This window comes from Drosophila suzukii, chromosome 3 (genome assembly GCF_043229965.1).
Source record: "Drosophila suzukii chromosome 3, CBGP_Dsuzu_IsoJpt1.0, whole genome shotgun sequence".
In the NCBI taxonomy this organism is placed as follows: domain Eukaryota; kingdom Metazoa; phylum Arthropoda; class Insecta; order Diptera; family Drosophilidae; genus Drosophila; species Drosophila suzukii.
The window spans coordinates 92686226-92711691 of record NC_092082.1 but is presented as its reverse complement, the minus strand read 5'-3'; the positions used below and the strand labels follow the sequence as shown (position 1 = coordinate 92711691).

General features: G+C 45.3%; 6 protein-coding genes across 14 annotated transcripts in view; 2 read left to right on the top strand and 4 right to left on the bottom strand.

The window, feature by feature from the left end:
- kek6 (kekkon 6) overlaps positions 1-12398 on the bottom strand; it is a 43918-nt gene extending 31520 nt beyond the window's left edge. The window contains exons 1-2 of the mRNA XM_036819354.3: positions 12145-12398; positions 442-484 (exon numbers count right to left, since the gene is read on the bottom strand). The gene's annotated coding sequence lies outside the window, so the exon portion shown is untranslated. The remainder of the gene's footprint in view (positions 1-441; positions 485-12144) is intronic.
- Positions 1-25466, top strand: part of RpL6 (ribosomal protein L6) — a 127891-nt gene that overhangs the window by 84893 nt on the left and 17532 nt on the right. The gene's annotated exons all lie outside the window — the stretch shown is intronic.
- pasha (partner of drosha) lies at positions 11716-17638 on the bottom strand. 3 transcript variants are annotated; one of them, XR_010654381.2, is made up of 6 exons: positions 16852-17638; positions 15840-16043; positions 14828-15777; positions 14414-14668; positions 13791-14355; positions 11716-13084 (listed from the first exon to the last, which is right to left on the bottom strand). XR_010654381.2 is itself a non-coding variant. In XM_017075820.4 (5 exons), the coding sequence occupies exons 1-5, from the start codon at positions 17081-17083 to the stop codon at positions 14068-14070; spliced, it is 1929 nt and encodes a 642-aa protein (XP_016931309.4). In that variant the 5' UTR covers positions 17084-17638; the 3' UTR covers positions 13668-14067. The 3 variants fall into 3 exon arrangements, 2 of the variants coding, with proteins under 2 accessions (XP_016931309.4, XP_065722430.2); XM_017075820.4 differs by lacking the exon at positions 11716-13084 and having other exon boundaries at positions 13668-14355; XM_065866358.2 differs by lacking the exons at positions 11716-13084; positions 16852-17638 and adding an exon at positions 16284-16344 and having other exon boundaries at positions 13668-14355.
- Positions 17880-19540, bottom strand: LOC108010783 (transcription factor Ouib). The gene is made up of 4 exons (XM_017075711.4): positions 19338-19540; positions 18574-19271; positions 18367-18477; positions 17880-18311 (listed from the first exon to the last, which is right to left on the bottom strand). Exons 1-4 carry the CDS (start codon positions 19455-19457, stop codon positions 18161-18163), a joined length of 1080 nt encoding a protein of 359 aa, XP_016931200.3. The 5' UTR covers positions 19458-19540; the 3' UTR covers positions 17880-18160.
- On the top strand, positions 19765-20490 carry Mnat9 (microtubule-associated Nat9). Its single transcript, XM_017075725.4, has one exon. It carries the CDS (start codon positions 19821-19823, stop codon positions 20418-20420), a length of 600 nt encoding a protein of 199 aa, XP_016931214.3. The 5' UTR covers positions 19765-19820; the 3' UTR covers positions 20421-20490.
- Positions 20696-25456, bottom strand: Med (Smad/Smad4 homolog Medea). 2 transcript variants are annotated; one of them, XM_036819355.3, is made up of 9 exons: positions 24781-25455; positions 24161-24429; positions 23524-23878; positions 23106-23330; positions 22196-22801; positions 21854-22136; positions 21624-21792; positions 21441-21567; positions 20696-21377 (listed from the first exon to the last, which is right to left on the bottom strand). In XM_036819355.3, exons 1-9 carry the CDS (start codon positions 24842-24844, stop codon positions 21172-21174), a joined length of 2304 nt encoding a protein of 767 aa, XP_036675250.3. In that variant the 5' UTR covers positions 24845-25455; the 3' UTR covers positions 20696-21171. The 2 variants fall into 2 exon arrangements, with proteins under 2 accessions (XP_036675250.3, XP_016931234.3); XM_017075745.4 differs by lacking the exon at positions 23106-23330 and having other exon boundaries at positions 24781-25456.

Sequence of the window (25466 nt, the reverse complement as noted above, 5' to 3'; positions counted from 1 at the left end):
GTAATTTTTCATGACTCTGCGTCCCATCTGGGACCCACTGGGTACCAGCTCCATTCAAAATCGTAGCAGATTGAGCTGTTGAGCTGGGCGTTTGGGAATGGGAATGGAAATGGGTATCCCCCGCATGTATTTATATCTTCCTATACAGGAAGGAGGAACCAGCATGACAACTGAGCCTGCTCCCTCGCATTTTGGCTGTGTGCGGCCTGCCACTTTTTTTATTATTTCGCAAATATCGATAAGGGGAGATAGGCGAACCCAATGCCATCTCCGTGTCACTCCGTCTGTCTTCCCACTTCGCCTTCGCAATATTTGGCGACAGTAAATGTTTGCTAAATATCCTCAGTAAATACTTGGCAGCTTATGTGGGTGCTGCACACACACAATCATTCGCACATAAATAAATAAGTGTGTTCTACAGTGAAATCATGGCTTACTTACAGTGCTCAACGGCAGTGATGACTCAAAGGAAGTGCGCCAAAATCTGCAAGAAAAAGACAAACAAGAAAAGGTTAACAGATATGAACAGATAACTCGAAGGTGGCACAGAAATCGCCACTGTTTTACAAAGGTGTCGAAAAGTATGCAACTCAATTTATTATATACATCTTTATTAGTTATAAGTTATTAAAATCCTATAATTTCTGTGATATTTCTAATATTATTACTAAAATAATAATTATTACTATAAGTATCCTAATTTAAACCATAAATTAAGCATTATAAGAAAAAACATTTGCAGTGCTGAAGCAACCATGCAAACATCTTCCATTAAGTTAAGTCATCTTAAAAAAGGCCAAATCTCCCCGAATAAATGACAAGGTGACATCACTGTTCAGCAGTTCGGCTCAATGGTTCGATTCCTTAGCCCTTTGAGGCTGTCAGGACTACTTACTGTACTCCACTGAGCCCGCTGAGCCCGGCTTTCTTTGGCCGGATGTCTGGCAGCAGTGAGTACTGGGATATAACGCACTTTAAAGCTCGTCTGGGACGAAGAGCATAATGTGCGAGGGCATCATTAATGAATTTATGTATTCGTAATCGCATCGAATACACGCCCAATCAACGCTGCGTATACGCAACCTCTGGAAGTTTATATCGACGGCAGGCTTACCCAAGAGATTGGTTTTATTTTACATATGTACGTTTCGGGGCTCCCAAGTCTCGGGCGATTCATTAGTTTCTATTTCAGTGGCTGGCAATTCAATCAGGTTGATCAGTTTTCAATATTGCAGCTATATTGCCTCGGTCTATCTAGCTCTGCTTGGGCCTCTCTGCCTTTCTCCGGTCTCCCCGGCTGTTTGGGAGGCAGTAAAGTAAATTTAGTTAACCAACCATAAAAAATTGTGTGCGCAAATGTGGGTGAGTGCTTTGGCCACTGCCACAACTTTTCCCGACCCCTCCGCCGCCCTCAGCTCGCTACTTCTTATTCGCCCTGCTCTGCTATTCACACATATTACGTATACGACACATAGTTGGGCCAAAAGTTGATGATGTGGTTATAGTTGCTGCTGCTGCTTCTGCTTCTGCTCATTAGAGCCGCGTTCGCGCCGAAAAATCTGTAACACATAAAAGTATGCAACATGAAATGTGCTAACGACAAACCCACACGGTGAGAAATCCTCAAGAATTCGCGTTCTACCGAAATATTTCATTTTGGAGGTGTGTCAAAAAAATATCAATTGGACTTTTTATTATATTTTTAAAGTCCCAAACGAAATATCACCAAAAATATCATTGGCTGTTTTTGATTTCCAACACCAAACAAATAAATATTTTCATATTTTGACTATCGCATACTGTTTGATCAAATTTGACCTACTCATGACCCAATTGCTGATATTTTGTCGCGGTGCAGCATCGAAAGAGAAAGCTATGGATGGGGATAAAGAGCGAGTGCTGCCGGGTGATTCCCAGATATTATCAGGAAAGTTATTGGCGGGCTGGGTGGTCAGTGGGCGGAATGGGTAGATGGTGGATGGGGAGGTGAACTGCTGCTAAGCATTAAATTTATGAATCCACAGCGAAGTGTCTTCCCCCACTTGGTGGCTCATAACTCGAAGTCAGCTTAGAGCCGGGTATTCAGGATCCAGGATCCACTAGCCAGCAGTCAGTTACCAGTAACCAAGGCGACTGTGGCGCCGACAGGAAGTTACGTGACTCGTGGGCATAAGTCCGAGCTGCATTTCACCTTATTTGCTTGGACTTCATCCGCCTGGCCTGCTCCTCTTCTTTTACTTTTGGCTCTCCACGCTAATGGCTAAGTCGGGCCAAGCAGCCAAGTGATAAATTCCGGGCCAAATAGAAACGAAGTGGCCGGGAAATTTACATTATCACGCGAGGCGCCCTGGACAATATAGTTATGCAAATAGCCCCACGAATTACATAAATTGCGTATACGCAGCGAGGCCCAGACACATTGATATAAATTCATATTCAAATGGCCAAATGGAGGCGAGTGGGGGAAGGGCGGTGAAAAAGGAAAACATTTGCACAACATTCGAGATACACTCGCATATCTCTCACAACCTCTCGGTGGGCTTGGTGTGCTGCCTGTGTCTCCGGCAAATTAAGGCGGGCCCAAAGGAAAAAGGACAAAGGGCCTGTAAATAGCGGAAAATGTTAAACGACCGACCGTCTACCATCGACGTCGGAGGTACGCAAATTGATATTTTTCTACAACATGCAAATAACACGAGTAATGCGAGTGCAGGGGCAGGAAAAGTGCGGGAAATGGGCGAAACGGGAGGGGTGAGGCCTTTCCCTGCGCAAATAAATGATCTGATAAGACAACAACAAACGTAAAAATTTATGCATGCCAACTAAAGCACACACACTGGCACACACCCACCGGAAGTGGGTGGTAAACGGGTGGGTGCCACGTGTAGGAAGCTGTGGAAAAATGAAATAAAGTTAAACAGGATATTTCAACATTCTCACAACAGAAGCAACAGCAAACAAAACAACTGAAAGTAAAAGCTAACGAGGGCGGTGAAGGGCCGGGCAGGGGGCGGGGGGCGTGGCAAGGACGTTGCCAGGACACATTCCGATTCGGTGTGTTAAAATGTAATAGCAACGTTAATGAACACGAACGCAGTGGCAGTCGCAATGGAAATGGTCACATAAAAAAGGCAACGATTTGGCCCGGCCTCTGCTCCTTTCATTGCTTTTTGTGCCTGTGTGCCCTTCCTCCCTTTTTTTCCACCCGCCCCACAGGTTGTGGTTGTAAAACACGCACACACACTTGCCCGCAGAAGGACTCACAGCCACACGGCCAAAGACAGGACATTAGCAGGGAGAGCAAAAAGTTAGCAAAGCGCAGGAAGTGCGCGGATGAGAGCCAAACAAATCTCAGCCACGCACGTCTTTGGCAGCCTCGTGAAAACCACCATCCCACCACACCACCCCCACCAGCAACCACCCCACACCCCTGACATTGGACCCCCTTTCTCCGCTTTCCCCCAACTCCACCCAATCGTGGTTCGCTTTCTTTGTTGTCTCCCAAAAAACCAATTGCGCCGTCGTCGTCGTCATCGTGCGCTATTGGTACACTCACGAAAAAAGGTGCCAGGAATTCGCGTTCTCTGTTACATGGGAACATAATGCACCCTTTTTTGAGTGCAATTTTTTGACACATGCATGTGTTCTTATGTATGCCCTCAACTGATATTGATACGAAGATTAACCAATATACAACTATCGGGCTGAAATAAGTATTGAACTAGCCCATAAAATATTACCATCTTACCATACCTTAAAGGTTGTTTAAATACCTTTAAAATAATTCTTGTATGTATCTTAATAATCCCTTATTAGCATGTTTTTTGTGAAACGCATTTTTTTTCAGTGTTTCTGATGTTCCTGACTTGTCTGCGGGTTCCACTGTTGTGGAGGCCAACTGCCTGCTTCCCTATCTACGACTCCGGTCCTTGCCCGGGTACGCACCCAATAGTCGCCCAATGGTGCGGGGAATGTCACCACGTTGGCGATGCGTGAACAGTCGCAGTCAGTGATTCAATCACTGCGAACCGCCGACTTAATGGAATGCGAACTGAAGCAGATATTTTTTACAGGACCAGCGATTTTTAATCGCTTATAGCCACTCTTATATTGAGGTTTATTTAATAGTAAATACCAAATATGACAAGTTGTCTTCTTAAACAGAGCGGACACAATACAACTAGCTGTTGATTATTGACATTGTATATTAATCATAGGAAGCGAACATCATAGTTTACTTTAAAGAGTATCCATTGAACAACATTTTTCGGTTTTAATTCCTGTTCCAAAACCTCTTATATAGAAACCAGAGTTTGCGTCTCTTTTTCCTTGGCCCCCAGTTCCACCTTCTCCAGTTATCCCCGGCGTGTAAGAAAAGCGCAGGCTAAGGAGCTTATGAGATTATAACTCCCCGTACTTCGATTCTTTCGCCTGACTGACTGGGGGAACAGCCTCACTAAACCGGAGCTTAATAGTGGTTGGATGGGAGGCTGAGCACACAAGGGTACCAATTAACCACAAGGGCGAACTGCGAAATGCGAGTTCTACTGCAGCAATTATAAACTAATTCCAGTCGGGCTCAATCACAGTTTTGCCCCATCACTGTTTGCCTGTTTTTCCCGGGGCAGGTGGTGAGTGGGATTTCAGGGCTGTCGGTTTCAATGAGGCAGTTTACACCGTTTGCCTGGTATTTGATGAGCATCTCGTGCGCGACACTTTGGCCCCATAATGATGCGTGTGCCACCCCGAAATCCTCCCCTAAGCAATCCCCTTACCGAATTCGGGCCCAATTTGCGGATCTTGGCTTGTTGCGCTGCTCATAAACATCGCAGCTTACTCCGCTGCGAGACATTTTTATGTCATCCGATCCGTTAACGAATTTTCCAATAGGCCCTTTGCTGGCTGCTCAATTTTCCGCCCTGAATTACCAAATTGGATGCCCAATACTTGCTGGGGTTAAGCAGCAGGCAATTTATGAATACCTTAATACGGTTTATAGTCGAAATATTTACCCACCAAAAACACGGGCTGAAATGCGAGAACATCCTGGCAAAATAATATAATAAAAAGGAGCCAGCCTGACAACGCGCAATGAAGATGTCGATGTCCTGGTCGACTGGGGCGTAATGAAAATAACTGACATTAAGCAGATGAAGCGGTCCTGGACAACGTGGCCAAATGGGCGGGCGGAAAATGTGGAAAATCGGGGAGAAATAGGGGGAAATCGGAGGGAAATCGGCAGGCAGAAGCGAAGAGCTGCGAGCGGAGCATAAAATATTAAACGGGAAACCTTCGTAATTAAAGTGAAATGAATTTAAGTACGCAAATTGAACGTTGAGGAAGTCAGGAGTCGGGACTCGTATCCTCGCATCCTCGTGTCGATGTCTGCACTCAGAAAATTTTGTTTGCTATACAGAGTTAACCAGACTATTAAAATGACAATATTAATTAGTTTTGTTATTCTGAATAGATTGGCTTATATATGAAAACATTATTTAAAACTAGGACAGACAAAATCTTATAATACAATGAGTGGTTCCGTGTTGTTTATAAAAAATAGTTTATTTTCACCTTTTTTCCAGTGCATTGGCTCGGTGATGAAAAGGGATGGACCAGCATACGAGTATACGTATAATTAAGTGGTCACCAAGCCCCGGCGTTCGGAAAACCACTCGAATTGACCAATCTGAGCTTTGACTTTGAAGTGAGTTTTGCCTCAAAATATATGTGCGCACTTCAAGAATAAATATGTGTGCTTTTATATACAGAGAAGCCGATATATGTACTGTTTTTTCCGGACTAATTAAAATGCAGTTAAGTATTTATTTTCTCATAATTGAGGTGGCCGAATGGAAAAGTCGAGTTGGCCAGTGAATAACCGCCGCAAAGGCGAACAGCTGGCCAATTAATTTCAAGTGCACATTAGAGGCTGGCTGATGATGGAAAGGAGTGGAGAATCGAGCCATTGAACGGTTAGGAAAGGACATGCTAGAGTTGAAAGCCGAGTTGAACGACGTTCTCTAATTGGCGCACAACTGTTTGACTGATAATCACCGGAAAATGCAGATAAATCGAGCAGAGAACAAGGCAATCCGATTTTACTTAGCAGGGAAGTAGAGCTGAGATTGTCTAAAAATATATTAGAGACATAACTCTACTTAATTAAGATATCTTAATTTATAAAACTTTTTACTACATCTTCATGGTCATAGCAAATGGCCAAGGTTAATTCCCGTAGACTCATAAAAACTATGACAATCTCATTCTACGCATTACTGCATTTGTCTAGACTGCGTAGACAAAACAATGAAATTGCGACTGCTTTGACATTGAATCCCAATGAAACTCGCCGACATTTCGGTTAATTAGAAAACCTTCGGCAATGATTGATTTGTGTGTGTGAGAATGTTAGAATTAGATTAATCAATTAACCGATTCGCAGTCATTCGGGCATCGATCCATCTGAAGATGAGCCAACCCAGCTTAATGGTTTTTTGCCCGGTTTCTCATTTCCCTGGGAAGCCCTTAACCAATTGGGATAATTTGGCGTCCTGAAAATAGGACTTGCGCGTAACCCTTTTAGCGGGACCCTCAGACTACAAAGCACATACGATATAGTCCTATACGCCCCGAAAACGGCTGGGAAAACTTATCGTAGCCATTGGCAAATTGTCGCCATCATTTCCTGGGGGTGGTTGTGGGTTTATTTTGCAGACCGACCGAGGATGAGATACAAAACTGTAACTGTGGGTAACTTGAGTAGCCATTTCCACTCATTCGCATTCGCATTCCCATTTCCAGTGGCATCCCCTCCCCCGCTGCCGCCTTTCTCCCCCTTTGGCCCCCCTTTTTAGCCCCTTTTAGCCACTTCAACTGCGGTTTCATTAGCCGCGGTCTCTGTCAACTGTTGTTGTTCCTCCTCTTGTTGCCACTGGTTGGCTTCCTCTAATTTCGTTAAGTTTCGTTGCCACAACAGGAAACCGAGTGTGTGCCACAATTTTTTCCCATCCGCAGTTAATGCCTCCCCAGTCGGAGAGGCAAGTTTTTGCGAGCCCATGCACTCGACCAAAAAATGGGGTTTATTGACCAGAAAAACCAGACGATGGCCTTGAAAAAGTTTCGAACTTGTCTTAAGTCTAAACATTAAGAACGTCAATGAATATTTTTCCTTAAATTTTTGGGATCTGTAAGGGACTAAAACAATATGAACAATTTACATAAGTAATTTCCAAATTAAAAGTATTTAACTAAGTTAATGAATTTCTAATACGAAAATATAAAGAACAGTAAACTGGGAAATGAACAGATTTAGGACTGAATAAGACTGGGTGTTATTGAATACTTTTTCTGAAGTGTAAATAGAGCCATCTTCCTCCCTCTCTTGCTTACCACATCTCCCTCTCGCTCTGCCGTCAAATGCAATTAACAAAACACGCTCCTAGCATAAAGTCATTAGTTATTCCATTTCATGAATATCCCTCTCTCGATTCGAACGCTTCGTTGGATATGTTTATGTGTGTGTGAGCCAGCTTGGAGCATATGGTGGCTGTGTATGGTGGGGGTTGGTATGGGGGTATTGTGACTTAAAGCCCTGACCATTGACCAAAAACCAAGGCCCACAACAAATGTACATAACAATATTATTTTGGTGGATTTTCGCAAAACGGCCGAAAGCATCGACGCTGGGAATGCTTAAACTAGAGAACCACCCACATGGGTGAACCTGCCGCGCACACCACCCACCGGAGCACCCAGCGGAACCCCTGCAACCATTTGAAGTCCTGGCTAAATTGCCATTCAGTGTTGTACACCGTCAGTGGTGTTCGTTGTCCGGCGTCACGTTGTTTGCTTTCACCTCAAGCCAAGTTTGCGAATGTTTCCCGTTCCCCCAGTCGGAAACCCCATACCATACCATCCCATCCCATCCCATTCCATCCAATCCAGTCCGAAGCAGCGCCCCCGATCCGTACACCCTTCAGCCGGAAAGCGTGTGCGCCGGATAAACTTTTCGGCATGAGTTCTTATAGGCAAAAATGGTTTTTCAATACTCAAAGATTTATGAGTCTATGAATCTTGTACACATGCACAAGCGTGTGAGTGGGTTTGTCGGGGTAGGTACATTGGAAAAAAATGGTAAGTTCAATAAAATAATTACATTAAAAAGTTGATGCACTAGAAATAAATATAAATATTTAATTAATAATGTTTTTGAAAATACTAATAGAAACAAGAATGGGACTTATAAAGGTATCACATACAAGGGGTGTGTTTAAAGAGGTTATAATGGTATAAAGTATATTTTCTCTGTACGGCCATGAGATACTGATAGACGCACCCGTCTCAACCTGCCACCCAGACCACTTTGCATATTTTTGGGAGGGGGATCCCGGCCAGAACCGAAACGGAACCACTGGAGCAGCAGGAGAGTCAGAAGAGGCCAAAGGCAAACACCACAAATTAGTCGGCATATAACACGAACCGGTAAATGGCTAAGAAGCGAAGGGAAAGCAGCGCCAGGAGAACAACAAATAGAAATCAAGTGAAATTCCTGGGCCACCCTGGCAAGCAAAGTTTTCCATTTCATTTTTCGGATTTTGCTCATCTATTCTTTTTTTGTGGATTCCCGGGAAAACTTGGGGCAGCTGCCACATGGAACATGAATCAACACAGAAAGTCCTCAAAAGTTCTAGGGGATGATTTAATTAGAATTCTCGAAGATGTCACCCAGGGCTATGCCCCCGGTTCGGTTTTGGTCCTGGTCTGGTCTAAGCCGGCGTTGGGCAACGTTTAATTATGAAATTTTCAAGGTGGCAAGTTGGTAAGTTGGCAAGGTGACTGGGAAAGGCAAGAAAGGGGCGGTGGGGGATGGGGGATGGGGGATGGGGGATGGGGGATGGGGGATGGGGGTCCCCCACCCCGAGCTATTTTGTGGTAGATTAGCCGAGCGCTCAATGTGTTGATGCGGCGGAGGCGTGGAATCCTGATTGGTGTCGGGTTTCGGGTGTCGGATGCTGGCAACGATGTGATAAGTTAATTGAAATTAAATTTTAATTTCATGGGATAAAGTTCCCTTCGACGAGATTGCTTTTTGCGGGCGGAGTTAACCCCTAAATCAATATGGAAATGAAAAGATAGGGGCAGGGGTCCTACGTCCAAAGACCAATCAAAAAGAAATCCCCCGGGTCTATTAACAGAATCATTTGATTTCCCTTTTAATGGCCAACTCACATGTCACGCTGCCTCCAAGAAAACTCATTTATACATTATGTATACGCCATGTTGAACACACAAGATTCAATCTACGTCGCAGCAGAGTCCTTGAGGTCTGCTCGAGGATGTTAATTGGAGTCTTCCCTGCCACACAGAAACACCTTGGGTTTCCCAGGAAGCCAAACACTCGAACAATCAGAAATTCGCCTCGGGGCTTCGGAGAGTTCTACATCAGTTTTAATTATACAAATGCAAATGCAAACGAATCCGTCCGAGTTTCCAGTTAAGTAAACAGCTGGAGCTTACGGTCTCCAGCCGAAATCGATTCCCCAATCATAACTACAAGCGGACATAATCAGCTCGTCGTCCGGCGGGCAATAATTTTAACAATTGGCCAACCACTCGAACTTAAATCCATCGGTTCTCAGTTAAATGGCCAAAGGCACCCGTGGTCCCGGCCATTAACTATGCAAATAATGTACGGGATATAGACAAAATCGCCACAAGATTAATGTTTATTGATTTTCTCGGGCAGTGATAATTTGTTACCACACCAAATTGGCCGACAATCGAGAGGCACTGAGTGAACGCGATTTTTCTGGCTTACTTTTCTATTTCTGGGCAAAGCCATTTTAAGAATTTGATAAGCCCCTTTTGGAATTTTTTCCCAGCTCCTGTCTCTCAAAAAGTTTTTGTGGGTATTTGCATTATTAAGTACTCGCACCGCCCCTCGCTTTTCCGATTTCTTGGTGGTTGGTTGGTTGGTTGTTCAAATGTTTGGGTTTTGGAAATTGGGAAATGGGGATTGGAAAATGGGTGACGGGTCGGTCATCCATTGAGCCGAAGGTGTCACATTGCCCGGATTTGCTTATCAGACATCAAAGGACACCTTGCGGTGCCATCTCCCCCGGATCGTTGCCATTGGAACCCGCAGACAAAAAATGCCGAGATGCCGGGGGAAAAGGGGAAAACTCACTGCCAAGTTTCCCGTCCTTCAGGTCTTTGGCTTCAGTCTGGTAACTAACTTTCAGGTTTATATAAATATTTTCGTTGGCTTGTTTGTCTGGTTTCGTCTGTTTAGCATTTTGGAATATTAATTAAAACAAACTTTCGTGGAATGTGAGCATTATTAAAAACAAAGCTTAGGTGCGCTGCTTTCTTTGCAACTTTTTCTACCACGTTGAATACGTTTTTGCATTTTTAAATGGTACACAAAAAACATTGGAGATGTGTTTGGTTATGGAAAAATGTTTACCGAATGAAAAAGAACATCAGGCGCACATAAACAGAGAGGCTAGAGTTTATTGTTTTTTTAAAAGTTTAAGAGCACCTTGGGTTTTCTCCAATTAGAAAGCCAATTAAATGAAAAAAACTTTACAGATAATCTCTCAAATAAAATGTGACTGTATGCTTCATTTTTGTTCCCATGTGGCCTTTAAATGTGGAAAATGTCTGCACTGATTTTTGGGATTACCACTTGTATATCACTGACAAATATTTTTAACAAATCAAACTTGTACAAAAAAGGAAGTTTCATGAATTATTCAAGTGTTTCCACTTTTATAGCACACTTATCAGCGCTTTGAAGCCGAAATGCTGTTAAAGGCCATGTCACTTCGGGAACCCAAAAACCCAGCAATAAAGATTAGAAACCCATAAAGCGAGGGACTATATAATCGATTTTGAAGACATTAACCAAGTGTAAATGAGGGAGAAATAAAGGTTTCTCGGCCCAAGCTTCTGCTATCTAATGGAAGCGAATGTCGTCAACCGGAATTGAAGAGAAAATACATTTTTTTAAATATTGATGAATGAAAGTGGAATAGGTCAACTTGGCGGAGGCCAGAAGGAAGAAGAAAATGTATTAGGATGGGTCCATAATTTGGGAGTTCTCTGGATATATCTTTGTTTCGGCAAAAAAAGGAATCCCTTAAATGGAAGCCCGGGGTCCTGGGACGATTGCATTACCTGGATTTGCTTATCACAACTTCAAAGGACCCTTGTTCCCCCAGGAAGTGGCGGTCCTCGAAGTAAACAAATACAGTGTGTCCACATTTCGCCCTGTTATTTTCTTTATTTCCCCAAAATTAGCTCGAAGTGAAAACGAAACCAAACATCAAGAGAAACTGAAACTAAATGAATATCGAGCGGCAATCGGCAACAACGCAGAGCAACAAAAGCCATTGCTAAACGCAAAACAGAGCAGACCCAATCCCAAAAACCCAGCCAGACCGAAGTCAACCTACTTTTGGACGCAACAGACTACGACAAAGCCGAGCGAATATACTATATGTAACATGTAACTGCACAAGGAGAAAAATGTATCAGTACTAAGAGAATGCTACCCAACATGTATTTGGCCAAAGTTTACTACTAAATATTACCTATTATACATGTGTTTAGTATGACAGCTGATAATATTAAATGCCAAAATCTGTATAAACCTAGAGGTTTTATTTTGTAGTCCTACAATTTGTTTATTTTGGATAATTGGTCTTATGATGCTTATGTGGGAAATAATAGTATTAACAACTAAGTTTTCATCATAGTTTCACATCATAGCAGTGACAATCTATTTTTAAGTATGGGAGGGTGTCACAAAGACCTCTGGGGTTTTAAACTTAGTTATAAAAAGTTAAAGAGGAACACAGGACGTAATCTTTCGGAATCAATCTTAAACTTTTGGATGCTAAACATATCATTGCTTACTTTTGAAAACGCCTGTGATTTCAGTAGCACCCTCAACTTAAATTTTTTCTGCCTGTGCATATATTCATTCGGTATGCGCTCAGATGAGAAATGTGGAGTGGGTTTTTCGGGGTACGGGCGCATAGAGGGGAACCGTGTGTATGGGGGACAATTGGGCGCCCTGCGGCGGATTATTGAATTTTCCAGCTTCTCCGCTGACACTTGGCGCCTTGCGCTACCGCTTACCTCCAGTTTTGTTGCTGCTTCTGGTGCTTCTGCTGCTGTTGCTCCTGTCCTTGTTGCTGTTACTGTTGGTTTAGTCCTGCGTCCTGCGTCCCGCGTCCTGCGACCCGCTCTTCCTCTTGCTCCGGCGGCTGCTGTTTACCAATTCACTGGCGTTGACAAAAATTCCAATAGAATTTGGCATAATTTACATATCTCCGAATTGCTTAGGCCAGACGGGCCAAATGCATTAAACACAATGTACAAGTGCGTGTTTGTGTGTGTACCCGATTTTCCGTTTATTTTCCGAATATTCCCTTCCTTTCAAGCGATTCTCCGCACTTTTTTGCGAGACCCAATTTCTGTGCCGCTAAGCGAAAAATCAAAAACGGCGCGCGTGTCGTACCGCTTGATATATCCAGTGATTTGATGGGAGACCCACGCACTTGCAACACGCGACACACGAGCACCGGGAATCGGGGGACTTAGGGGGCTATAAAGTGGGGTTTTTGGGGTGTACCGAGGGATAAAGGGACATTGACAGGCGACGGGCGACAGCAACTAAGATGAATGTCAATAAAAATGATTTTGCTCTCCACTGCAGTTGGGGTTTTGAGGCTTAACCCCCCGAATTCTCTTTTAAGCTTTCTGTTTTTTGCTCTCCGTTTTTTTCGGTCTGTCCCGAGTTACTGTGATTTAATTATAAATCGCCGACGAAAGTCCTGAAGACAGCAGCGCCGGGAAGTGCTTTTCTCGCCACGCGAAGAATCCGTACTGAAGATACAGATACGGGCTGCGAATTGGCAAGTCAAAATTCGCCACAATTCATCTCGTAGCAGGGCTGCTGCGCAAAATCCGGGAGTCTGCGCCTGCGCCGCTCTCTCCTCGCTTTCTCTCCGCACTTTCTCGACTCTCTCCGCCGTCTCCTTTATAAATATGTCTGTGTGCCACGCTCGTTGGAATGCTATAAAAAAGGAAACGTTAGAATGAAATGAAAATGTAGCATAATTTATGACTGCATCGTCTTTTAAATAATTGCACGCACACACACCTACGAACCTACACTCTGTTCTGCCTTTTAAATATTTACATCCACTCACCTGACGACCCCCACACCCAGTATCACCCCAACACCCCCTAATGGCCATGTAAATATTCCATTTTTTTAATTTTATACGACTTTTAAAAAGTCTACCACATTGGTTAAAGGTCAATGGTATTTGGGCTTTTTAAAATATGAAAATGATACGAGAAGATTTACGGGAAGATTAGGTAAACAAATATTTTTACAACATGGACATATAGTTGCCAGGCTGTCTGCCAAAACTGAATAAATTACACCATTTTTGTATGATGTTCTGATTTAAAAACAAATTTATAATTCTGGAGAGCAAATAAAAATGTGTATATAAAGACATTTAACAGGTTGGCTAATGATAAAGGAATACGTTTTAAGCACGTGCTTATTGCATTTAATAAGTTGACCTTAAACTTCTACGTTAGTTGATGATGCATCTTGTCAGCAACCATTACTGTAATCAAATATATTTTTATTTTTAAAATATCTTTTATTCAAGCTTATATCTGTATAATATGAAATCGTAACCCCCTCGTCTTAACTATTGCAAACATGAACTACTAATATTTGGCAAATTTAATAATGGATTTACCTTAACGTAAAGCCACTTGATTAGCAATTGTTCTTCACTTTTGGCCACTTGTTAAAGCCACTTGATGAGTAATTGTTCATTATTAGCCAGCTTGGATTGGCTCGCTACTATTGCTTTAATGATTAAGGCCGATTTGGAATCAGTTCGTGTGCCTCTAGAGAACGCGTCGTTGTTGTCATAAGCATTTCGAATATGGAACTGGGTAACTGAGAGACTGGGAGGTTGTCATGCACTACTAGAGAATTGGAGTTGGTAAGAGAGATTGTATGTCCCCCAATCAGAGTTCGACGTTGTTCAGATTGGACCCGGAGGAAGTGGGCAGATCCACATCGCTGGGCGGGACAAAAGTGCCCATGGTGAGGACACTTTCCTGCTTGGCGCACAGCTTGAGCATCTCGGTCTTGAGTTTGTCCAAAATGGCATAGTTGGGCTGATTTACTGCCGCCTTGCTCTGCAGCACGGTGATCTCCTGCTCCTCCAGCTTCTTCTCCTTGAAGGTCTTTATGGAGTTGTTGCCATACAGGCGTAGTAGAGAACCCCAGGTCTGGATGTGTGGATGCAGGATCTGCCAATAGGATAAACAAGTTATAACAATATTTATAAATGAGCTGATCATTGCTTACCTGAAGAATAGCTTGTGAAGCTAATTGTTTGCCCTCCCGCTTGTTTTTACAAACCACTTTGGCCGTGTGTTTGCCCACGGTCATGGTGAACTCATTCTTGTTGTTCGCCGTTCGGTTGATCTCCTGGTTGATCTGCACATCACTGCCGTAGTTGCGCTGCAAGCAAGTGAGGAGAATGGCGTTGGGAGAGGGCTCCGTTGTCTTATTACAGAATTCGGTGACTCGCGGATCTTCAATACGAATGTCATCAAAAACCTACAAGAAATTAGCATAGCACAATTAAAACTAAAACCTTGAAATACTCTTAAAACAGTTTCATTTAGATAGATTAATTACGGTATAAATAGCAAAACAAATATAATAAACGACAATATAAACTATTCACAAATCAATTAAAGTAGTTATCTTGCTTACAGACAGATCGCTCTGTGCCTTCTTCGCGGTGCCGCTCTTTTGGTCCTTGTTGTTGCCTGTTATCTTGTCCTTGACATCGGGAATGAGTATTTCCAGCGTCTCCCGCGCCGCATCAGACTTGGCCTGCTTTTTACTGGTCCCATAGCCCGTTCCATACTTGAGATTATTCACAGACACGGTGGCCGAGTAGGGCGTGGCTGCATTTTGCAGCTCCTTGAACTCATAAGTGGGCTGCGTCTTCAGCGCATGCTGCACATACTCGTGCAGGATGCAGACAAAGCTCTTGCCATTGGGATTCATGATCCACTCCTTCCGACCGCGCGTATTTGTTGACCCCTCACCAGCTGCCGCCAAAATGGGGAATTTAATGAGCTTAGTGCCATCGGGCAGAGTGGGCCTCTGTATGTTCTTGATGTGCTTGCGGTTCTTGGTGAACTTCCGGCGGGCATTCCAGCTCCGGAAACGCAACACACGAATTACTTTGAACTTGAAGAGCTTTTGGCAGTAGGAGTTAAGTTGATCCGGTGTTATGGATTCCTTCTGGGTATTCTCGTTAACCGTGACGATTTTGGCAGCTGGCATTAAGGCAGTTAAGCCCTCTTGTTGAGACTTGGTATCAGAGCTGGCTTCATTGTTCTCTTTCCCCTCCACATCCATCGGTTCTGTGAGTGAAGCTACAGGTCCTGTTATGGGACAAACTGCCGCTGAAGGAGACCCGTCCGTTTTCTGCTGCTCCGCCTCTGACTCCTCCTCCAAAGCCCGCCTGTAGTTAAGGCAGGGAATTGCTCCCAAAGGCACGGCATGCTTGCGGGCACTTCCCGTGCCCAGAAAATAAGGCCTCGAGGCACAACACACGCGTGTTTTGCGGTGCAGGAAGAGGGGCATACCACTGTTGTGGGTCACCTGCACCCAGCCCTCGGGCAGCACCTCAAAGTGGTTCAGGCGCTTTTCTGAGGAAGATCATTCAAGAGCTGGTTATTCTGGGATCCATGGCTAAGTAAAGATCACTAACCTTCTAGCACAGTCTTGAAACGCTGCTCGTACTTGGGCTGCTTGGACTCGCGCAGCTCGTCGGGCAGCTTCTCGTCCAGCAGATTTTCGATCTCCTCGTCATCAAATTCTGAGGAATCGTATTCATCGCCCTCGCCATCCACTGCCTCATCCTCCTCGTCGCCTCCTTCTCCATACCTTCCACCCTGCTGCTCGCTGGCGTCGTCTGGTTGCCATGTAAGGAGATACAACCCCTGTTTAGATAAGCTGTCTGTTTATCTGGGAAATGCGAAGCCCGCCGTGGAGTTGATCGCCCCTCGTCACAGACAATTTTACGGATGATTTAGAGTACTAGTTTTACCATGACTTTCTTTACTTTGGAAACGATATGCCTTTTAGGTTTTGAGGTTGGAGAATCAAGTTTTGCTTAATTTTGACTAAATGGGACCTTTTCTACTAGCTATACCTGATTTAGCTGGGCAAGCCAGTCGGATAATTGGTATCATGCGCATGGAGATGCCCACAAAATCAGCCACCACCTGCCTTACAAGAATCTAAGGAAAAACTGAAGCTGGTGTATCATGGTTTTACCTACCGGCTGCCCTCTTTTATCAGCCTCATGTGTTTGAACAATGATAGGACTTCAAGATTTCGAGATAAGAACTATGCGTGCACTGGAAAACAAAATTGGATTACTGTAAACCCAATTTTGTATGTAGTACCGTGTGATCTAGGACATCTGGCTATAGGAAATCGGACCATGGTGAAATCTGTAATGTGTCACCTAACCCTAATTTGTTTTTCCATATCATAAATATATGTATCTATGTGTATCTTTTACGATATGAAATTATTTTTATTGTAGATATGGGAATAAAAAATTCTATTCTAAAATGTAATCCATCATAACATTCTGATAATTTATCCCTAAAACCGTAAGTTTTAGATTATACACGTATATTCCCCCATGAATTCTAGGAGGACTTGATTATTATTTCCCGTGTAGAATTATCTTAGGGTCATCCCCCACTCACCTGACTCATCATCCTCGTCGCTGCCAGAACCGACTTCGTCGAGAACTTGGAACTGCCGGAGCTGCTGGTCCATGGGTTCGTTCTGGAGCTCGTTGTCGCGGGTCTGTCGCATCTCCTCGATGGCACTCAGCGAGAAGCCGGCCACCTTGAGCTCCTGCTGCTCGTCCTCCAGCCGGGGTCTCTTGCGATCCTGTCCAGCCTCGGGGGCATCGGTCGTCTGCTTCTCCGCCATTGGATGTGTTTGTCTAAATCGAACGGGGGGTTTAACTCGGACTGATCGGAACTGTCTAGACCTAGTGATGCTGCCTCGGGGCCAATCTCGCCAATAACCAATACTGAGAGCATCCAACGCCTTGCAATTGATTTCTCATTGGAAGTGCCACATTGGTTAAGCCAGAAGCCCCGCCGGAGGAGGAAAATCTGCTACGTCGACTGCACTTTCGCGATTCAAAAACGTTGCTACTTGCTGCGTCTTTCGCGATGGATTCTGCCTGGTCTGTTGGACAAAACCCCAAAGCAAAAGCTGCGCAATTCTATTACGAACCGGAGTTCTTAGAAGATAAGTTATTTATGTAAAATAACCAAACAAACGAAACAAACACCACATGCAGCTTTGCAAATTGCGAAAGCGGACGCCGAACAGATAAGCACTTTTTCAAATTGGGTTTACTAGCTGTTCCGGGCTTTATCTTCCGGAGGAGTATGATTGGTCTTAGGATCTATACTTATTGCAGCTTTATACACATTTTTACGGCTTTTGCAAGGATTTTGCAATTTAAAGACGCCCCCTAATTTAGTTTAGTGATGGTAAAAGACATTAGGCGAGCCTCGATGTTTTTGGTCGATATCTATCGATGCTTGCAATGTTATCGATGCTAAGCGATTCGTCGATGCTTTGCAAGACTTTGGCGGTTTACTTAAAAATGTTTTGGAACATATTCTAAATTTGCATAGGGTGTAAGAATGTGGTGCCAAAATGAATAAAATTTGATTTGAGAAGAAAATAAATTAAATAATATTTTTAGATGTACCATTATTGAAAAAATACATCTATTAACATTAACAACACAGTCACTTTTTGCAGATTCGATTTCCGCATTAATATTAATTTAACTTATTATAAAACATAATCATAATTCACCGCTGAGCATACTCAAGCTGCCAACACAATTATTATATGTTGAGATTCGGATCCAATCATTACATTCTGGAGCAGATTTGAAAAACATCAGTTTTCAGTTAGGGTTTCGTGTTCCGATTTGACTTATCGCGCCCAATGAACTGAGCCACACCTATAGGCTGAATTTGTTTAGGTACCAGTTTCTAGCACAGTTTCCACGTCAAGTTCCATAGTCTTTTCTACCGCCTCCTGGGTGCCCGCAACTTGGGCGTGCCCCTTGGATCGGAAATGGGTTACTAAATGGGAGCGGCGGACGAAGGAGACTTTGCAGGACTCGCAGCTGAAATGTATATTGTTAGGTGAGTAATCCTCATAAAATAACTTTGGGATCTTACTGGAACGACCGCACTCCGGTGTGACTGAGCATATGCATCCGGAGTTTGCCGCTCATGGCGAAGCTCTTGTCACATTCTTTGCACTTGAATGGCTTGAGATGTGTATGGCGACTGTCAGTAGAAACATTAGATAAGTAAAGATATTTTTCATACTTCCAAAAGCAGTCGGACATGTCCATTAGGATATGATTGAAACTAGTGGCATACCTGCGCTCGTGCTGGACGCGTCCGGTGGCGTTGTTGAAGGACACCTCGCAGTAGCGGCACTGATATGGGGCAGTGCCCGAGTGCACCTCCTGATGGCGCCGCAGCAGTGTGGCGGTGTAGAACCTCTGGGGACACTTGTCGCAGGCAAATCTCTTCTCCCCGGTGTGGCGCAGCAGGTGCAGTTTGAAGTTGCTGGGGCAGGAGAAGTGTCGACCGCACTGCTCGCAGATGCACTCCCTCCTGCGGCGCTCCCGTTTTAGGGCCACCACCTCGTCTTCGGTGAGTCTGTCCCACTGTGTTCGCGGTCTGTGGCGATTATTGTCCTGGCTGTTGTCCGCAAACTTCACAGAGGTGCAAACAGGGGGTGTGCTTTTGGGTGGGATTCTTCGATGCTCCTCCTGCGTCGTACTCTTTTCCTGGGGCCGCTCCTTTTCCTGGACAACTCCCTCTTCTGGCTCCTCCCTCTGCAGCGGCTGCTCCTCCAGCAGCATGTCTATAACCTCCACTTCGGTGACCTCTTCAACAAACTCTTCAACATTGGATTCGTTCAAATCCAAGACTGCCTCATTGCTGACACTGCTTTGCAGCGTTTTCTGAGTGAGGATCACACGCTCCCGGAAGGATATGGCTTCCTGCAGCTCCTTCTCGCAGAGTGCGCAGATAAGGACGGGAAGCGCCTCCCCCGATCCCTCTAGTAACTGTGGATAATTGGGTTTTAAGTAAAAGCTACATTTCATATCTCGAAAATAGAAAACAACACTCACAAACAACCCAGTCAAAGCCTCGATCTGGTGCAGCGTTACCGAATCGGGCTCCTGGAAGAGATTCTTGGGCGTCGCAGAAAAGATGAACTTGCCGCAGGTGCGGCAATTACGAAGTGACATCGCATCAAATTCAGTTTAATTAAATTGATTTTATTTAAACAAGTATTTATACGCTCTTTTCTGTTTGCATGTTATCGGCAACGTTGCCAGACTGGTTTAACGCCATCAGCTGTTTGAAATGCAAATGGGGGATTCCTCCTAAAGTAAAACAATATAATATCATCTATTGGTCAAAAAAGATGCATAAATTCCTCTTAGTATAGATTAATATCAAACTAAAACTCCACTAAACGGGGTTAGAGCTCTGACAAAGAGTTTAAAAAATCCCTGTCTTAAATGGGCGCGATAAGATAACGTCAACAGCTGATTGGTGTAAACAAACCGCATATACAACAATTACCTTTATAAATTTCTAGTAACAAAATGCACCTAAACGAAAAGACGAAAATACTGGGCCGCAGGATCATCCTGGTTCCCTATGAGGCCCGCCACGTCCTGAAATACCACGAGTGGATGAGCAACGAGGAACTCCGGCAGTTGACCGCCTCCGAGGAACTCACATTGGACGAAGAGTACGCGATGCAGAGGAGCTGGCGGGAGGACGACGATAAGCTGACCTTCATCATCCTGGATGCGGAGCTCTACTCCCGTGATCAGGACGAAATAGCTGCCATGGTGGGAGACACCAACCTTTTCCTCCACCAAGATCCGGATAGCGACCACCAGGTGGCCGAGGCGGAGATCATGATTGCGGAACCCAATGCGAGGGGCAAGGGATTCGGCCGCGAAGCCATGCTCCTCATGCTCAAGTACGCCCAGTCCGAGTCAAAGCTGAAACTGGATAAATTCGAGGTCAAGATCGACATGGATAACACTACTTCCCTGCATTTATTCGAGAGTTTTAAGTTTGTGGAGACTGCTCGAGTGGAGGTCTTTCACGAGGTCACCCTGGAACGCTCCATCACTCCAGATTGGATCAGCTGGCTGGACAAACAGGTGGAACTACGTATCGAAAGCTATTAGAGGAACAATTCCCAGTTTTGTTAAACTCTGAGATTGACAATAAATTATTTTTACAATTTACTATAAATAATGGTCTTCTCCAGTATTTCTGATTTAGATTTAATTAAATCGTATAGGATTCAGCGCCAAATGAGCAAATTATAATATTAAAAGGGGGTTAAAGTATTGATGATAAAGACCCCTAATCGAATCCTTGTGTTTCAACGATTGATAATTTAAAAAAATAAAATAATAACCACGTTATTTAAGCCAAGAAAATCAAGAACCCCTTGGAATCATTATTTTATGGTTTGTTTATTACACTTATGTTACAACTACTTGTTTCGCTTGCCTTATTTATGTTGCATTTTACATCAAGTTTATGTATTTATGGGTGCATCGATGTTTATTTTGTTTCGCCCTGTGGCATGGATGATTGTAATGCTGTGTATGCTTCTTGTCGTGATTTTCGTGGCAGGAAATGGGCAACAAACTCGTGCCTCTTGTCAATTATCTCCGGTGTCGCGTGTGTGTATGTATTTTTAAGTATGGTACATAAAACTAGATGCTTGGTGCTTTACAGCTGCATACTTAAGACTTAAGACTGCTAAATTGTTTCAATTTTTTATAAAAATCATTATTAAATAATCCAAGGCAAACATAATCGTTATCAGAATTGCAAATGAAAAACCGAAAGTCCGCCAATAGCTGCCGGATAGCTGCTGCTACAACTGAGTCCTTAACGTAGATGTGGGCCGATACTAAATACGGATTAGGCAGAGGCACCATCGATGGGCATGGCGTGGAGCACCTCGTCAAGCAGCTGGAGGGCGCGGTGCAAGTGCACCTCGATCCAGCAGGGCGTCTCCTTAATGGACTGACGTGGGTAGTCGGGTCCCCAGCCCTTGACGAAGCTTAGTCGCAGGATGCACAGCCGGCGCAGATCGTCCACGCCAATGCCAGCTGCTGCTGTCATGCCTGAAAAACGGGAAATTAAGGGGTTAGTTTGCTCCATAGCAAGTTTATCGGCAGAGAACTCACTTCTGCCTCCGCCGCCCATCTGCTGATTGGCCACTCCGGCCACGGCTGCCGCCTGAGCTGCGGCCGCTGCCTGAGCATTGGTGGCCAGCGAGTGCATTTGCTGGTGGCACTGGCGCAGGTCGAAAACCTGTGGAGAACAAACATGTTAATAAAATCAATTAGTATCTCGTTTTCAACACCCACCTTGATGCACGCAGCCGGGTAAATCTTGTGCACTGCATCGCCAGGAGTCCGTCCCGCCTCGCGATCCAGATAATAACTTTGTACGAACACTGAGTTGTCACTGAGGCAGCGCAGCCAGACGTCGCCCTCGCCACGCAGATCCAACTGCACGCCTTTGCCGATGTGCAGCCTGCAAGAAAACCTTGAGTTATTCCCTGCTGATTGAGTTACACCTACTAAGATCTACTCACCTGGCACGTTCCGATTGCTCTGTGCGATGAACATTGCTCAAGGCGCCCAGGCAGAAACGATTGCCTCCCGAGGGATCCACATAGCCGTCGATAATGACGTTAGGTTTCGCCGACGGCACCTTGAAGGTCTCGCCCACCTGCGTGTCCAGCTCAAAGTAGGCAATGGAACACCAGTACTCCGGCGGCGGCTGACGCGAGAGGAGGCGAGGGTGCTGCTGCTGTTGTTGCTGCTGCGGGGGCGTCTGTTGAGGGGATCCGAGGTCACCCGGCAGCGTTGAGTTCCCTGATAAAGAAAGATAAACAGTTAAAAATTGCACCATCGGTTAAGTGAGCTAGACTTACAGAATCCGCCAGGTAAGGAGCGCGGATCGGGTGGTTGCATGGACTGTGTGTAGGTGAGAGTGTTCGGTCCTGTCCAGGTGCCTGCCGCACCGCCTCCTCCGCCGGCTTGGGCCCCAGCTGATCCAGCATTGGCTTGCACTCCGGTCGGTGGTTGCTGTGCCTGCTGCGCGGTGGGCTGAGCTGTACCAAAGACACCGCCTCCTCCAACGGGAGCTGTACCTGCGGATCCCGGCTGCGACACATAGCCATTTTGCTGGGCGTGGACGGGCGGAGGAACAGAGGAGCCACCGCCGCCGGCACCTTGCATCTGACTCCCTGGAGGTGGCTGTCCATAGTACTGTCCTCCAGGGGCTGCTCCACCGCTGGCATTGACCGCCCCATTGGGCACACCACCTGCCTGCTGTTGCTGCTGTTGTTGCTGCTGCTGCTGTTGTTGTTGCTGCTGCTGTTGCATGGCTAATGCGGAGGCGGGATCTGTGGGCGAGTTGGCCTGGGTATGGTGGACCCCATTGCCCTGGGGATTCTGAGCCTGAGGCGGAGGTGGGGGCGCCATAACGGGACCGGGGTTCATGGGACCAGGCATGCCCGGCATACCATGAGGTACAGCTGAAAATAGAGGGAAAGTGGAAAACGAAATTAAAATTAAGTTAAGAAACGAATTTGTAAAAACTATTCGTTAAGCTTTAAACCAATAACAAAAGAACAAAATTCTTGAAAAAGCCCAAATTAAGTTTAAAATTTAAATGTATATAAAAACGCTGTTAATCCCACACCTCAGATGAGCTGAAGGCCTTAGCTGCTAGAGCTCTTAATTTAGTTAGCCTATAGTTTTAACTTTAAGCTAGCTTTATAAAAATAAATATAAATAAAATAAATAAAGAAATAAATTAAAATGAATCAACATCCTTACAAAGCGGATGAGCAGCTGCCTGGGATTGAGGCTGCTGCTGCTGAGGGGGCTGCGGGGGTTGTTGTTGCTGCTGCGGCTGCTGTTGCTGTTGCGGGGGCTGACCGAGCCGCGGGGGAGGTGGCACCATCCACGAGCCACGCGACCCAGCAACACCATCCTGCGGCTCGATTTTTGGTATTGTGCGCCCGCTGGGAAACATTGCACTCATGGAATTGGCATCGCCAACTACGTAAGGTCAACACAAAAGGCCAAAAAAGAAACAAAGGTAAACAAATATATTAAATAAGGAAAAGAAATTGAAAGAAATTAGTAAAATATTAAATATTTAAAATCAAGAAAATAAAAGCAAGTACAACAACATTTCCAATTCAATTCCCTCCAATTTCTACCAACTTTAAGCAAAGAACTGTGGTCCTACCATATTCAGAGGGTCCCTGTGGATATCCGTAGCCGCCGGGTCCCACCATTTGCGTGGGATGGTGCTGTATGGTGCCGATGTCATTCCCATCGATGTCCATGCTGCCCACCAACGGACCCGCTGAGTATTCGTCCTTCACCAGGCGACTGGGGCCGGACTGCAGGCTCAAGCCGGACAGATCGATGCCCGGCGAGACGACGCGCTCGTAGTGGTAGGGATTCACGCACACCGAGTCGCACTTGAGATCGAAGGCGAAGGCGCAGTACTTGACATGCTTGAGCTCATTCTTGTGCAGGTCGGGCCAGCGCCAAATCCGGGCGTAGATCACGTGCGGAAAGCCCTTGCGACCGGCTACCTGTTGATTGAATACAGAATGCATTTGTATTAATACTTGTACTATTATTCTACTGTAAAATAAGTCTGTGAAATGAATTCAGTCATATTCTTCTGCTCATTAGAGTGTATTTTCTGATTGTTCGATTCTTCGTCCCGTCTTGAGTTACCCAGAAACGCTATCGGATAGCCGGAAATTCGGCGGACAAACAACCCGGACACTCATCTCCGATAAGACCAGTACCTACTATCGGCAACCTGAGTCACCCGAACATCCAATGGCCAAATGGGGAGTCCCTCTCACCTGCAGTCGACCGTCGAGGGTGCGCTGGATGGTCACACACTTGCTGGGATGGGCTCCGTTTGTGGTGATAGCCGTTATCAGGGAGTCCAGTTCGTCGCGCTTCTCCTTCAGCTTCTTGACCAGCGACTCAATGGCCCGCTTGGCGAATCCCTCGCTTTCGCCGCCCTGCCGATGGCACATGAGCGAGTGGACGATGCTCAGGCAGGCGTCCGCCGATGTGGGGGCGTTCGAGGGCGGCGGCGGCATTTGCACCATGTCCCGGACAATTACTGTGGGTGAGGGGAGTTATTAGTTAGAGTTGGAATTAAGGAGTGATTAGATCTACTGTGTCCCATTCACGATATTTATTAATTTACATTTTTCATGTTTCCTTTAAAAGCCCAATGATCTATTGACAAACCTCAAATTGAAAATCCAAATAAGTTGTATACATCTTTAAGTATTCTATAGTTTTCTTAGTAAGTCTTATCAATTTACAAGTAGGATCTTAGGACTGGCTATCGTAAACTAAACCACACTGATCTACAAATGATCTTACATATACATACATATATATTTTTTTTAAAGGCGGGATATCGAGTGAATGGTGCACAGAGGTTTAACGATTGGGATCGACTTACTGTCCTGCGGGGCTACGGCGCCGTACATGTGGGCCGGCGGACCCGCCCCCGGGCCGCCGCCCATGCCAAAGTCCTGGGAGAGTCCTCCCAGAGTGCGAGCATGGGCATCCACGGCGGCGTTGTTGCTGGCTCCGGATCCGGAAGGGGGGTGGGCGGTGGGTTCCGGGTGGGAACTGGAACTACCGTTATCGAAGCCGGCGGATGCGAATAAAAACAAGACGGAGAAGGAGAATCACGGCCAGAGGAGAGCCAAACAAAGGCGGCACGCGAATGTGAGCACAAAACAAACGGCGGTTGGCTGGCTTTGTGTGCGTGGGCTTGGGGGGTGTTGTGTTGCACACACACACACCGACGCACGGCGGCTTGAACTCCCACAAAGTTGGCGTAATTTCCCTGCGAAAAACTCCTCTCCTCCGTCTCCACTCCACCTCCTCCTTCTTCACGCACACAGGCACACGTACTGCACACACACACACAGGGTAAGAAGTTTCCTTCTCAAATCCTTGCTAGATACTCGTTTTCGCTGTTTTTCCGGAAACTTTCATGGCTTGCACTCTATTAGCTGCTTGAGAAACTCGATGGTAGAATTTTCTGCCCGACGAAATCCAGTTTTCCACCCAATTTGCCTTTTTTCTCCTTTATTTTGTTGCGGCTGTGTAGAGTGACCGTTTCGCGAATACCCTCCC

Excerpts from the sequence above, each read along its gene's own strand:
- Med (XM_036819355.3), bottom strand. The coding sequence starts at position 24,844 with ATGGGCGGCGGCCCGGGGGCGGGTCCGCCGGCCCACATGTACGGCGCC. Across the intron at positions 22,802-23,105 it reads GGCAGCTGCTCATCCGCTTT|CTGTACCTCATGGTATGCCG; the intron begins GTAAGGATGTTG and ends CTCTATTTTCAG. Across the intron at positions 22,137-22,195 it reads CTCCTTACCTGGCGGATTCT|GGAACTCAACGCTGCCGGGT; the intron begins GTAAGTCTAGCT and ends TTTCTTTATCAG.
- LOC108010783 (XM_017075711.4), bottom strand. The coding sequence starts at position 19,457 with ATGTCACTTCGTAATTGCCGCACCTGCGGCAAGTTCATCTTTTCTGCG. Across the intron at positions 19,272-19,337 it reads AGGCTTTGACTGGGTTGTTT|TTACTAGAGGGATCGGGGGA; the intron begins GTGAGTGTTGTT and ends AATTATCCACAG. Across the intron at positions 18,478-18,573 it reads CGCGTCCAGCACGAGCGCAG|TCGCCATACACATCTCAAGC; the intron begins GTATGCCACTAG and ends TTCTACTGACAG.
- pasha (XM_017075820.4), bottom strand. The coding sequence starts at position 17,083 with ATGGCGGAGAAGCAGACGACCGATGCCCCCGAGGCTGGACAGGATCGC. Across the intron at positions 15,778-15,839 it reads TTTCAAGACTGTGCTAGAAG|AAAAGCGCCTGAACCACTTT; the intron begins GTTAGTGATCTT and ends GATCTTCCTCAG. Across the intron at positions 14,356-14,413 it reads CTTCACAAGCTATTCTTCAG|ATCCTGCATCCACACATCCA; the intron begins GTAAGCAATGAT and ends TCCTATTGGCAG.
- Mnat9 (XM_017075725.4), top strand. The coding sequence starts at position 19,821 with ATGCACCTAAACGAAAAGACGAAAATACTGGGCCGCAGGATCATCCTG.